The 12,549-nt window shown below is 36.9% G+C and overlaps 1 protein-coding gene across 6 annotated transcripts in view; it reads right to left on the bottom strand.

The window, feature by feature from the left end:
- ext2 (exostosin glycosyltransferase 2) overlaps positions 1 to 12,549 on the bottom strand; it is a 154,612-nt gene that overhangs the window by 40,522 nt on the left and 101,541 nt on the right. For all 6 annotated transcript variants that reach the window (XM_069905395.1, XM_069905385.1, XM_069905361.1 and 3 more), the window contains one exon: positions 4,217 to 4,383. In XM_069905395.1, the coding sequence (XP_069761496.1) occupies positions 4,217 to 4,383 (167 nt within the window). The remainder of the gene's footprint in view (positions 1 to 4,216; positions 4,384 to 12,549) is intronic.

Below are 12,549 nucleotides of genomic sequence, written 5' to 3'. Positions count from 1 at the left end.
ATACTTCCTGAAGATCACCACAGGGTAAAAATCTACAGGAAATCCAGTCCCTCCTTATAACTCAAGCTCTCCTGTGCCAGTAATCTTCTTGTGAATCTTTTCACCACCCTTTCCAGCCCTAGTAACAACAAGAACTGCACACAATACTCTCATGCCTTGGGCAGTGTCAGATTTCAGATTTATTGTACCAGTTGTAACATGATTTCCAAACTCTTGTATTGAATGCCCTGACTGACAAAGGCAACCTTCTTCACCACCATATCTATCGGCAATACCACTTTTGGGTAACTTGCAGATAAGAAAGACTGCAGATGCTGGAATCTGGGGCAAAAGACTGGAGGAACTAAAGTGGGTCAACAGCATCAATGGGGTAGAAAATAATTGTCGACGTTTCAGGTTAAAACCCTTCAACAGTATATATGTCTATCCCTAGGTCACTCTGTTTTATAACACTCTCCAGGGCCCTGCCATTTACTGTGCAAATTTTGCCCTTGTTTAACTTCTCAAAACACAACACTCTCTCATGTCCAAGTTAAATTCCATCTATCATTCCTTGATCCACTTTCCAAGTTGACCTTGAAGGCAGGACACAAATTCTTACAACTGAGTGAGTGAAACTCATCTATTATTAATACCATAAACTGCCTCATTGATAGAAATTTAGAGAGATGTCATTTAGGCATGTCTGGCGATCAAGCCTGCAATTCTTCTGCTTTAACTCCATTGATCCATCACAAAACTTTGTAACTTAATAATCAATGTTGATCAGTCAGATAATTCAAAGCAGTTTCCAAAAATAATTCAAAGACATGATGTAGATGGAACAAGATTAATACTAATGTAATATCTTTGTGAGTCAAGCTGCAGAAAGTCACTGAAATAGGCACAAAGCATTACCTTGCTAAAACAAATGAGCATATAAAGAATATGATGCAAACGACATTTATTATCAGTCAAATATATTAACACCATCTAACTATCTTACTTTATCAGAGAGAAAACTGATACATCCTGTAAGGAATGCAACCAATAGATTTTGATACATTTCTTTGCATTCTATTTAATTTTATGACAAGATTAATGAGTAGCTTTTTGTTAAGTATAAAGAAACACAACTGGCAGCTTTTCTCTCATTTGTGTGCCAAATACTGCTGGCCATATTATACCAACTAAAATAAAACAGTAAAGGTTGAAACTGAACTGCTGGATGATCTGCATCACGGTAGGAAAGAAAGCGCAATGTTTCAGACTGGAACCATTATTTTTAATGATTAAGTTTTTTTCGCTTTTTAGATTTATGTAGAAGTCCTCATTTTACTTAACAAGACTGCAGTATTGTCTAATATTTCAATTAAACACAAAATGCAACAGGGTAAAACAATTACTATCAATTTTGAAATGAAAACCACATATAACTAGTGCCAAGATCCTGCATTTAAAATTATGACATTTAAAATGCATTTCTGCAGCTTTTCATTAAGAAATTCTGTTTAACATTTTGGCAATAAGTATCATCTTCATGTTGGATTCAATTAAATTCTTTCCTCTTTTGAAAAGTAATAGAGCTATTATTCATCTAAGAAGGCACTCCTTCCTACTCCTTCTGATTTGAAACAGCTTAATATTCCAACTCCGTAAATCACTAAAACATATACAATAAATGTAACTAAGACTTCTGTTTTCTCTCCAAATAAATCTGAGTGACATATCACAAAATAAAATATCATAATAAAATTAATGCTGCAGCATTTCAACAGAATGCTATCTGGTTGAAAATTATAGCTCCTTAAGAAACATAAAATAGTTGTCAGGTGTCCTGTAAGTGATGTCAACATAAAATTGCGATTTACAAATGAAACTTTAAAGCCTGAATAATGAAAAGAACAGGAAAATTGCTTGCTGCACTCATTAAAGACAAGGATTTCCACATGCTCTCCATACCTTACAATTAGTTGACTTTGCAGTACTTTCAAAATGACAGAGGTATGACAATGAGATGTCCTCTTTGCTATTGTTCTTGAAATACCTCTTTCAGTTGTCTTTCAGATTATGTACCTTCTCTCCTCTTCAATTACTGTCCTCTTTGCGTCGTCTTGAGTTATTCAGCATGGAACAGATCCTTCAGTGAAATTTGTCTGTTCCATACTTCCTTTCTATTGCCCCATTGCACCACAGTTCATTTTCATTTCCTATTTCTCTCTCTACCATTCTGCTTATTAATTCCCTCATCTCTGAATTGGTCTTTTATCCTAACTTAAGTTATTACACAGAACCGAGGATTTTCTTAAAAATGTGATTCACTCATTTCTTTAGAAAGCAAATTAAATGCTTAAAAGAGTTATTTCACCAAATTTCATAGTTCTAATTCACCATCATTTAAAAATGAAAACTTTCCATTTTCCTTGAAAATCCTGTGCCATAACCCTGTCAGGTTTTGTCCAATTAAATTGATTTGCAGTGAGCTTGAAGGATAATTGCTCATTAGTTTAGTGAAATCATCATTCATTTAGAATGTGGAAGCCTGCAACTATTTTAGATACTGGATTGTGTCTGGCTATAGCTGAATTAATTTCTAGTGATCGGTGGAGCTTCAGATTACATTGTGAATCAAGTGAAATACAATTTTATTCAAAATTGAGCTTTCTCTCTCCATATTCAACACTTCTTTATGCTGTTGCACTTAATTTTCTTTTATTCCCTTGCACAACTTCCTCAAAAGAAGAAATTGCCTTGTTATCAATTGGAAAGCCAGAGTGAAACTGTAGAAACATCTCTAAAGTATTGTTTCTGGCCATCTGTGCACTGCAGAGATTTTGCAGCTGTATTCTTCCAGTGCTGCTTTCACTTTATGGGGAAGGGATAGGTGTATACAGGGATAGATATGTGTGTTTCCCTTTAGGTTAGTGATAATAGGTTTTTTTTTGCATCATGGTGTCTGCAAGGATCAATATTGGGACTCCTGATGTTTGTGGTATATATAAATGACCTGGATGAAAAAGTAGGAGAAGTGTGCAGATGTAACAAAGTTTGGTGGAGTTCTAGACAGTGTACAGGGCTATGAAAGAATGCAGCAGGATATAGATCATTTACAGATACGGGCAGAGAAATAGCAGATGGACTTTAATCTGAACAAGTAATATTGCATTTTACAGGGTGAAATGTAAGAACAATGTAAACAGCTTATAGCAGGGCAGGGTATTGATATGTAGAGGTATCTGGGGGTCTAAGTGTATAGCTCATTGAAAGTGGTCATGCAAGTAGATAGGATGGTAAAGAAGGTGAATGGTATGCTTGGTAGTCAAGGAGTTGAGTATAAAAGTAAGGAAGCTATGCTGCAGCTATGCAAAACTCTGGTTAGGTCACCCTTGAAATGCTGTGTGTAATTCCGGTCACCCCATTACACAAAGGACGTGGAGGCTTTGGCAAGGGTACAGAAGTGGTTTATCAGCATGCTCCCTGGTTTCAAGGGTCTGAGTTATTGGGTGGGTGGGGGGGGGGGGGGGGAAGATAAGGCAAACCTGAGTTGTTACCTGAGGAGCAAAAGAGGTTGAAGGTTTTGAGAGAGGTTTATTAAATCATGAGACATTGCCAGGTGGACAAACGTACTATTTTCTTCAAGGTGGCAGTGTCACAAATTAGAGGATATGCATTTAAGGTGAAGGGTAGGAAGTTAAAGGGAGAAGCAAGGGGCAAACATTTTACACAGAGAGTGGGCAGGTGCCTGGAACAGGATGGCAAGGGTAGTGGTGAAAGACGATACAGTATTAGCTTTCAAGAGGCTTCTAGATTAACAAACTAATATGAAAGAGATGGAGGGATATCTATCAACTGCAAGGAGCAGAGTTTTATTTGATTCTTACAATTTTCAGCATAGATATGTGGGCCCAAGAGACTGTTCCTGTGTTGTACTGTTCTATGTTCTACATTTAAACACTTGCAAAGCTGGTAAAACTCGCATTGCACAAACATACTCATGTAAGCCACATGAATCAATTCTTTGTAATTTGTCTCTTGTAAAATCTAAAAAAATAAATCAATATTTTTCAAGTCCCATGTCATTACAAGTAACTTTTCCTCTCCCTATCTGTGTATGAACATTTACACTGAGAGAAATATTCCCATGCACATTGATTTTGAGTTTTCAAAAAATATTTCCATTGATTTTATTTTATCTCTGCGTCGGAGCTAAGTTACTAGATGGAATGTAAAGACGTACCTCATAACCAAACTGCAATTCATCTGATGTCAACATGATGATATCATCGTCAATTGCCAGAACAGCTTCAGTTTCAATTTCATCGTAAGGAAAAAATCTATTGCTCAGTTTGTTTTCTTTAGTCCTTACAACTTTGAGTGGTACAACAATCTTGGGCCACGTCGACTCTAAAAAGGAATAAATTAAAATTGTCGCTGAAGTTTCCCATATAAATATAAAACAAATTAGTTATCCGCACACATTCAGAGTTCATACGCAACACCCCGACCTCTGTATGTTTAACTGAATAACTTTAGACTGCAAGTTGAACCTTGCTTCAATGTCCAGACTTAACAGCCAACGTAAAATTTAAAAAAAAAATTCTGAAGTGATTGCATTTCTTCGGTGTGGAAACAAGTGGGCAACTACTGTGAAGATGCAGACCTTCAAGTTCTGGGCTCACTTCCTGCAAGGGGCTCATTGCCTGGGGACCATGTGTAAAAGCTTACGCAAAGATATTTTACCAATGACCTGGGCAGAGGACAGCAGGCTGCAATCTGTTTAGATGAACAAATTTGACTCTTTCTACAATATATGTTTTTTTTTTCTTCATTTTGCACACTGAACATTTTTTCTCCATTTGTCCTCCCACTCCAGAGATTAATGTTGATAAACTTGACTTTTAACCAGATTAAATAAAGGTCACCAATCAAAAAATTTACAGAAGCCAAAAGGTACATTGTGGCTAACATCATTCCAATTAATGCATTTTTATAGATATCTAATGCAAACTTAATTGAACAGCACTAATTTACAGACGATAACATCAAATATAAATAATGAAACACTCTATTATGGTCTTCAGGAATAGCTTTACCCCATTAATCCTTTATGTAGATTCACCACATTTAAGAACAAACAGATGTTAGAGTACACCAGTTGACAGCACAGTCATGGATTGTTCACTGAGTTGGAATAATATATTTTGGGCAAATCATAAAACTCATTTCACCATTACATCTTCTGGCTGATGACGTGCTGCGGCATGTGTACTAAGGATTATTGCTAAAACCTAGAGTCTGGGCTATCTGCTGTTAGATATGAAACTGTTCAAATACTAATGTTTTTCTTCACATCCTTTTGTGTGAAAGGGAATTGCTTCACAAAGTGGATATGTGCTGTCCTAGCTGCAGCCTCTTGGTTGCTACATTAGATCAATGTGAAATTTGTTCATTACACTTGTGATGGTACGGTCGATGCTTTTGAAAACTCTATAAAACACATGTACATATACCTCATCAGGCCATTCTCGCAACAAGATATTTTTGCTAAATAGCATGGAAAAAAAATCCTTGTTGGTTTTCATTTAACCCCTGTCTTTTTCTGAATGTTGCAGATGGAACTCAGATTTCACCAACATTTTCTGCAGCTTGCAGCTGAGAGGCCTCTTACAGCTTTAGTTTTATTGGGTTTGAAGTTTGCCACAGTTCTAGTCAGAGCAGTAAAAATCTAGAAATAGGAAAGAGGGAAAACTCAAATGACACTAATCTTAATGAATAATTTTATGCAGCTCCTGGAAATGATCAGATGTCCACAAAAGAAGTGTAATTACACTATCATTGGAATCTAAGATAGAATTAAAAATCTATGAATGTCTATTCATGTATGAAGCACCAATAACTATGCAAAAATATTAATGCAAAAATATTGCAGATTCTACAAGTGTTTTGACTTGTTGGCAGTTCTTTTTTTTGGGCAATCTTTCTTGTAGACGTTGTGCAATAATTGCCCTCTTATTTGCTTGCTCCACTAATCATTTTTGATGATTGGATGGCAGCAAAAAAAGTAGCTATTTGAGAAGTATAAGACAGGTTTTATATTTCATTCCCAAAATAATCATTTGAATAAATACAATAATATGAAATCCAAGATATCCTTTAAACAAAAATTGGCCACACATGATATTTAGTCATTTCCTTATTTCTGCATTTCTACTAAATTCTGGCAGACTGTTTCAACGTTGAATGTAGAATATCAAAACTAGATCACATTTCACCAAAACATCATATTTTAATTGACTGCCTGGTCAATAAACTGTTCTTTAAACACTAAACCCATAAACATTTTCATGTAGTTTTTCCATTTGCCAGATGAAAGCTCTCAACCGGAAACGTCCATTTCCTTCCATAGATTCTTCTGACCCACTGAGCTCCTCCAGCAGTTTGTTTTTGCACCATTCACTCAAGCTTGCTCTACCACTCATTAGATAATAGAGAGAATAGTAATGTGCATCTTTTAAAGTTGCTTTGTTCCAAAATCCACCCTTTAACTATTTTACTCTCGAAGTTTCAATCCAATGTACACACCACATTTTGAGGTTAGGGAGAATTATAGATGTGGGAAATGTGGGAAGAGAATTCTAGATTTATTTCTGTGAAATAATTTCACTTTGCCACCTTCTTTTGCCCAGTTCAATTCAGAAAAAATATTTTCCTTTAGTTATTGCAGTTTTTCTAGATTCCCTTTCCCTCTTCAACATTGTGTTTATTTTCCCAAGTTTTCTAACATTCCCCAATATGCTGGATTTTCACTTTGCTATTTTAAATTCTGTCTTATCTTACTTTTCATTACACTTGTAGGGAAATATACTCATGCTGCATAATATTAATTATATTGAAAGCAAAAATGACCAAGGAGGAAAAAAATCAGTATTAGACCCAAAGAGCAAAATAAATTCAAAATGTAGCAAAGGAAGACAAAATGAGAGAAAATCAACTTTGAGGATAGACAAGCAAGAAATTGAAAAGTAAACAATAAATGTTTAGTTAATAATATAAAAAGGAAGTCAAGGTGAGCATTGGTCGTCTGGGGGTCCTGGGGAAATAGCCTAGGATATTTTGCATGGTAGAAGATGAAACAAACATTTAATTAGTACTGAAAAAAGTTATAGTGGAATTAAACACCATCAGTATTGAAGTTGTCTTTGACAAACCAATGAGGTTAAAACTACTTGTCCCAAATGTCTTGCAACCTACAATTCCAAACCAACGGCCACTGAACGAATGGACTTATAATCTTCTAAGAATCCTTATAATCTGAAGAAATGTCACAGGAATGGAAATATGCCAACATGACAGCCCTATACAAAACAGGAGGGAAGCGTAAAGGCAGTCCATCGGTCACAAATGCTTTGCAAAAGGGAAATCACATCTGACAAATTTGGAATGTTTGTTTGATGAAGTTACTACTAGAGTAGATAGAGGGGAACTAGAAGATGTATTATATTTGGACTTTCAGAAGGCATAAAAGTTTGTCACAAAATAAGAGTCTATGGGTTTGAAATTAACATATTAATATCCTTATATGATTGGTTAACATGCCAAAACAGCAAATAGGAATGAGGAGGTCACTTGCATGTTGGCAAACATCTGATCAATGAAATACCACAGGGATCAGGGCACGATATATATTAATGATTTGGTGGAAGCAAGAAAATATACAGGAGCCAAACTTGCAAATGATGCAAAAATAAGGGGAAAGCATGTTGCAAGGAGGCTAAGTTAACAGAGAGATAGTAATAGATCAAATACGTGGCAAAAAAAAAAATGACAAGAGTATAGCAATGGGAATATGAAATTGTCCTTTTTTGATACGAGATCCAAAAGCACAGAGTATGCTTTAAATGAAAAATCTGCAGAAAATTTCAGCACAAAGGTTAAATCTTTATGTATGGAATATTGGCTCTTATTTCATGGGTATTGAAGCATTAAGCTGCAGCTCTACAAGTTACTTGATTCCCTTATTGAAGGAGAGAAATTATTTAATTTGCGGCTGTAGGGTGATCTGGTATTTGAAGAGATTGTCTCATGATGATGGGACTCTACTCAATGGAGTTTAGGAGAGGCAAATTTACTGAAACATGTTATATTCTGAGCATAGGAGAGCCCAGACAACATGGCATGATCTCAGAAGAAGGCAGGTCCTACTTTTTGACCAAGATGAAGGTCTTTGTTGAATGCTGTGCCACAGACAGCTGTGGGTAAGGGTCCTTGGCAATATTTAAGGGTGAGATGTATTTCTAATCTGCAAGACAATCAAGAGTTAAGAGGAAAGCGGGTTTGAACTTTAGGATCACCTATGAATGGTGGAGCAGGTTTAATGGGCTGCATGGCTTGTTTGTGATCCTACTTATAATGGCCTTATCATTGTTTGGCATTAGGTTGCCAATTAACAGTTTGACTGTCATAGAAAGATTAATATCTTGATTATCAAATTAGTAGGAAAGTGATGCCATTTTCTGTTCATCTTAAAGCATGCCTAAAACAATTCAGAGGGCATTCTGTTGTAGATATCATCTTCTCCTATGTGAGTTACTGTCTATAGCTATTATTGAGTGATCTGAAAACCAAGCAGTCAGCAAGAACATAAAGGAATGGGACTTGAGTAGGTGACATTGCTCAGGGCTGAATCCAATGTGGGCCACATCTACGTAGCCCATGATTCTTCTCACAGCAAAAAACCTATTTTAACCTCAAATACATGAGGTGATCAAGCCTCTGTAGTTTTCAGGAGTTCAGAGATTCAAAGATTGACAATACTGTCAGTGAAAAAAAATCTTCCTCCATCTAAGTATGCCCTCGGTTAAATATACAACAGTTGTATGCTGCGCTTCAGCTGTTGTCTCACCAAAGTCTTGCAGAAATGTATCAAATGTTCTCTACTATTGTACTCTATCTACTTTGCAACATTCCATTTGCCTTTCTAAATACTTGCTGTACAAGAGGGCTAACAAGAAACCAAGATAACTCTGCAAAAAAACTCAAATGCTTTTGCACTACCCAAATAATATTTTGGTTTCATTCTCTCCATCAAATTTCTTCGTATTTCACATGATCTGCCATGGTTTTGCACGTTCAATTATATTCCTTTGCACGCTTTGTGTTTTTATTTATAAACACCTTCCAACCTAAATTTGTCTCATCAGCAAATTATCAATGCAATAACATTGTCCTCTCAAAAATCATTAATCCATAGAGCTATTAGCTGAGGCCCCAGAATCTGAAGTGCCTCTATTCTCTACTTTGTCAATGAATCAGTCTAAACTTCAAGATTCCTTTATCATCAGAAAATTTGTTAACTAATTTTGGCCGTAAAGGCACACAAAGAGCTATCACTAGCCCAGTGCCCCTTCTAAGAGAAAGAGAAGCAAAAGAGAGACCTTTTAGAGGTACTGAGTGTGTGTGGATTTGCCTCCTGTTTATTCTAGCAGTGAATCCATGCAGTGAGCTCCAAACCTTCAATACAATTAGGAAGCTGTTGAGACTTGAGGCACCTTTGGGAGCCATCTCGCCAATGTCACTCTCACAAATCCTGGTTCCCATAGTTGGTTCTCCCGATCCTGTCTTTGGTGTCTGAGTGCCTCACTGGTTCATTGACGACCTTCTCCTTCTCAGTAGCGGGGTGGGAGGCGGGGGGGGGCGGTATTCTTCTGGCTTGGTTCCCAGAGCCTTATGGTCTGCTGCCATTATCTATTCTGACAGTTAAACCTACAAAGAACTCTAATGAACCCCAAATCATGTTGATTTTAATTGGTGGCACCCTTTCCACTACATTCCCCACCTTGCATTCCTGAAAAAGAGGCATAACAATCTGAAATCAAAAAAAGAAATTTAGAAGATCAAGGAAATTTGTGGAAAAAGCTTATGGAGGAGAGAACGTGTGCATTTCCTGAAAACAGCTCTCCCATTTGCACTAGTAATAGTAAACTGACATCACTGAGTTAAAAAAAAATGCAAGGTTACCTTTATGAATCTTTTGCTTTACAGGCTCTATCTTTGCTGATTTTTAAAAAAATTCATGGATTGGGAAGAACTTCTCTGCAGTACCAAGTGGATGCAGAGAAAGAATAAAAGAAGCAAGTCTCATAACCTCCCAAACATCCACTGAACCTGGGAACTGTCTGAAGCTTTTAGTGGTGAGAAACGCCAATCAGAATTCTCCTTTGCAGACCAGAACACATGCTGGAGTTGGACTGGAGAGAGGTGAGAGTAAGCAGAACTTTCAGTCCTAGGAATATAGCGGACTACATACAGGTGGAAAGTTCCTCTTGATTAGGACATGTGGGCATTCAAGGAATTTGGTATTTTTTTCTTTTTTAAACATCAATCATACACAAATGTAATTTTTCTTCATGTCACAACAAGCCAGATTTGAAACATACAATCTACAATTTTGCTCAGGGACATAATCTGATAGGTTCAATAGAATACAAAAAGAGGTATAAGCCAAATTTTGAGTGTTGAATGCAGTTTTGGTCACCTAACTATAGGAAAGATATCAATAAGGTTGAAAGAGTGCAGAGCAGATTTACTAGGATGTGGCCCGGACTTCAGGAACAGAGTTAAAGGGAAAAGTTAAATAGGTTAGGACTTTATTCCCTGGAGCGTATAAGAATGAGGAGAGATTTGTTCCAGCATATTTAAAATTATGAGGGTTAGACAAAAAATGTCGATGGGTTTTTTCCACCTAGGGTAGGTGAGATACAAACCAGTGGACATGGGTTAAAAGTGAAAGGAGAAAAATTTAGTGGGAACATGAAGGGAAAGCGCATCACACAGAGAGTGGTAGGAATGTGGAATGAGCTGCCAGCTGAGGTGATGAATGCAGGCTCAATTTTAACATTTAAGAACAATTTGGACAGGTACATGAATGGGATGAGTATAGAGGGCTAAGGATTGGGTGCAAGTCAGTGGGATCAGACAAAAAAATGGTTTGGCACAGACTAGAAGGGCCAAAAAGGCCTGTTTCTCTGCTGTAGTGCTCAATGGTTCAGAGTTCATGGACAAACATGTTTTTTTCTTCTTTTTGCTTCCAGGTCAATTTGTTGTTAAACAATGATTCCACCATTGTCAATACATTAAGCTTGGGCATATATCTCTCACCATTTTTGTCAGAGAGGTGGTTTAATTTTGAAATGCAGAGTTTGTTTTGGTTTATGAGAGAGGAGGGTGGAAATACCAGAACTGAAGTTTTGTTTCATACTGTATTAATATAGGCTGCGATACAAACAAATAAAACCTAAATAATTAATGTAATGTTCCAGTAAAATTCAGTGATGTTTTGAAATGTTCATCTATGCAGAAATTAACTTGCATCATTGTCCTCAGGGAATTATTTGCTTGTGCTGTTGGAGAAGGTTTATATTAACATGGCAGGAGGATGGGAATCCATGCTAGAAAGACAAGAGGAAACAATGCAGAGACCAAGTCAAAAGTTAGAAAAGAGAAAAGAGTGGTGTTCAGAAAAATCAAATGCAAAAGACAAGAAGATTCTGAAAGGACAATGAATGTGAGGGCATGTTAGCCAGATACCTGTAGTATTCGCAAAAAGGTCAGTGAACTTGGGGCAGAAATCAGAAGAAGGGGGTAGGATTTAGTGGCCATCACAGAAACATGGTTTCAGGGTAGAGATGACTGGGAATTAAATATCAGGTAATTCATAAGGATGGGCAGGAAGGAAAAGAGATGGGGTAGCAAGGAGTATTGTAGGAAAGGCAGACGATTTTAGAGCATGGATTGGCACATGGAATTATGACATGGTGGCCATTAGTGAAACTTGGTTGCAGGAGGGGCAGGTCTGGCAGCTCTCTGCAAAATTTGTTTTTCCACTCAATTTAGTATCATCAGCGAACTTTGATACACTACACTTGGTTCCTTCTTTCAAATTGTTAAAATGTATTGGGAAAAATTACTGGCCCAGCACTGACCCCTGTGGCACTCTAATCACTACTGATTCCAATCCGAGAAATGCCTATTTATCCCAACTTTCTGCCTTGGTTGCTTTTTCAAGTTTCCCAATCTTCCAGTTTCCACTACTCTTGGCAACTTTGGATACACAAGTGTTTAGTTTGATGTTTAGTTTATTACATTAGTTATCCAAGACTGGCTCTCCCCACCCTTGTGGTCCTTGCTTTTAACTGGCATATACTTTTGTTGAACACTGTGAAAAATCTCTTTGAAAGTCTTCCACTGTTCCTCAACTGTCCCACCAGGTAGCTGATAATCCCAGTCTATATGAGCCAATTCCTCCTCCATCCTGTTGTAGTCTCTGTTGTTTAGGCATAATACACTAGTTTTAGATTGAACTATTGTACCCTTCATTTGTATGAGAAATTCAATCATTATGCAAGCATTTTCTCCAGATGATCTTTAACAACAAGAAAGGTTAAATGAATGGACAAGGGTTTGGAAGATGTTCTTGAATGCAAGATCATCCACTTTGGAAGGAAAATAGATTATTATTTTAAATGGTGAAAGACTGCAGCATGCTGTTGTGCTGAGAAATTTGAGAGTGCT

Source organism: Narcine bancroftii, chromosome 1 (genome assembly GCF_036971445.1).
Source record: "Narcine bancroftii isolate sNarBan1 chromosome 1, sNarBan1.hap1, whole genome shotgun sequence".
NCBI classification, from domain to species: domain Eukaryota; kingdom Metazoa; phylum Chordata; class Chondrichthyes; order Torpediniformes; family Narcinidae; genus Narcine; species Narcine bancroftii.
Note: the sequence above shows the minus strand (reverse complement) of the source record. Positions and strands in the feature narration are given on the sequence as shown.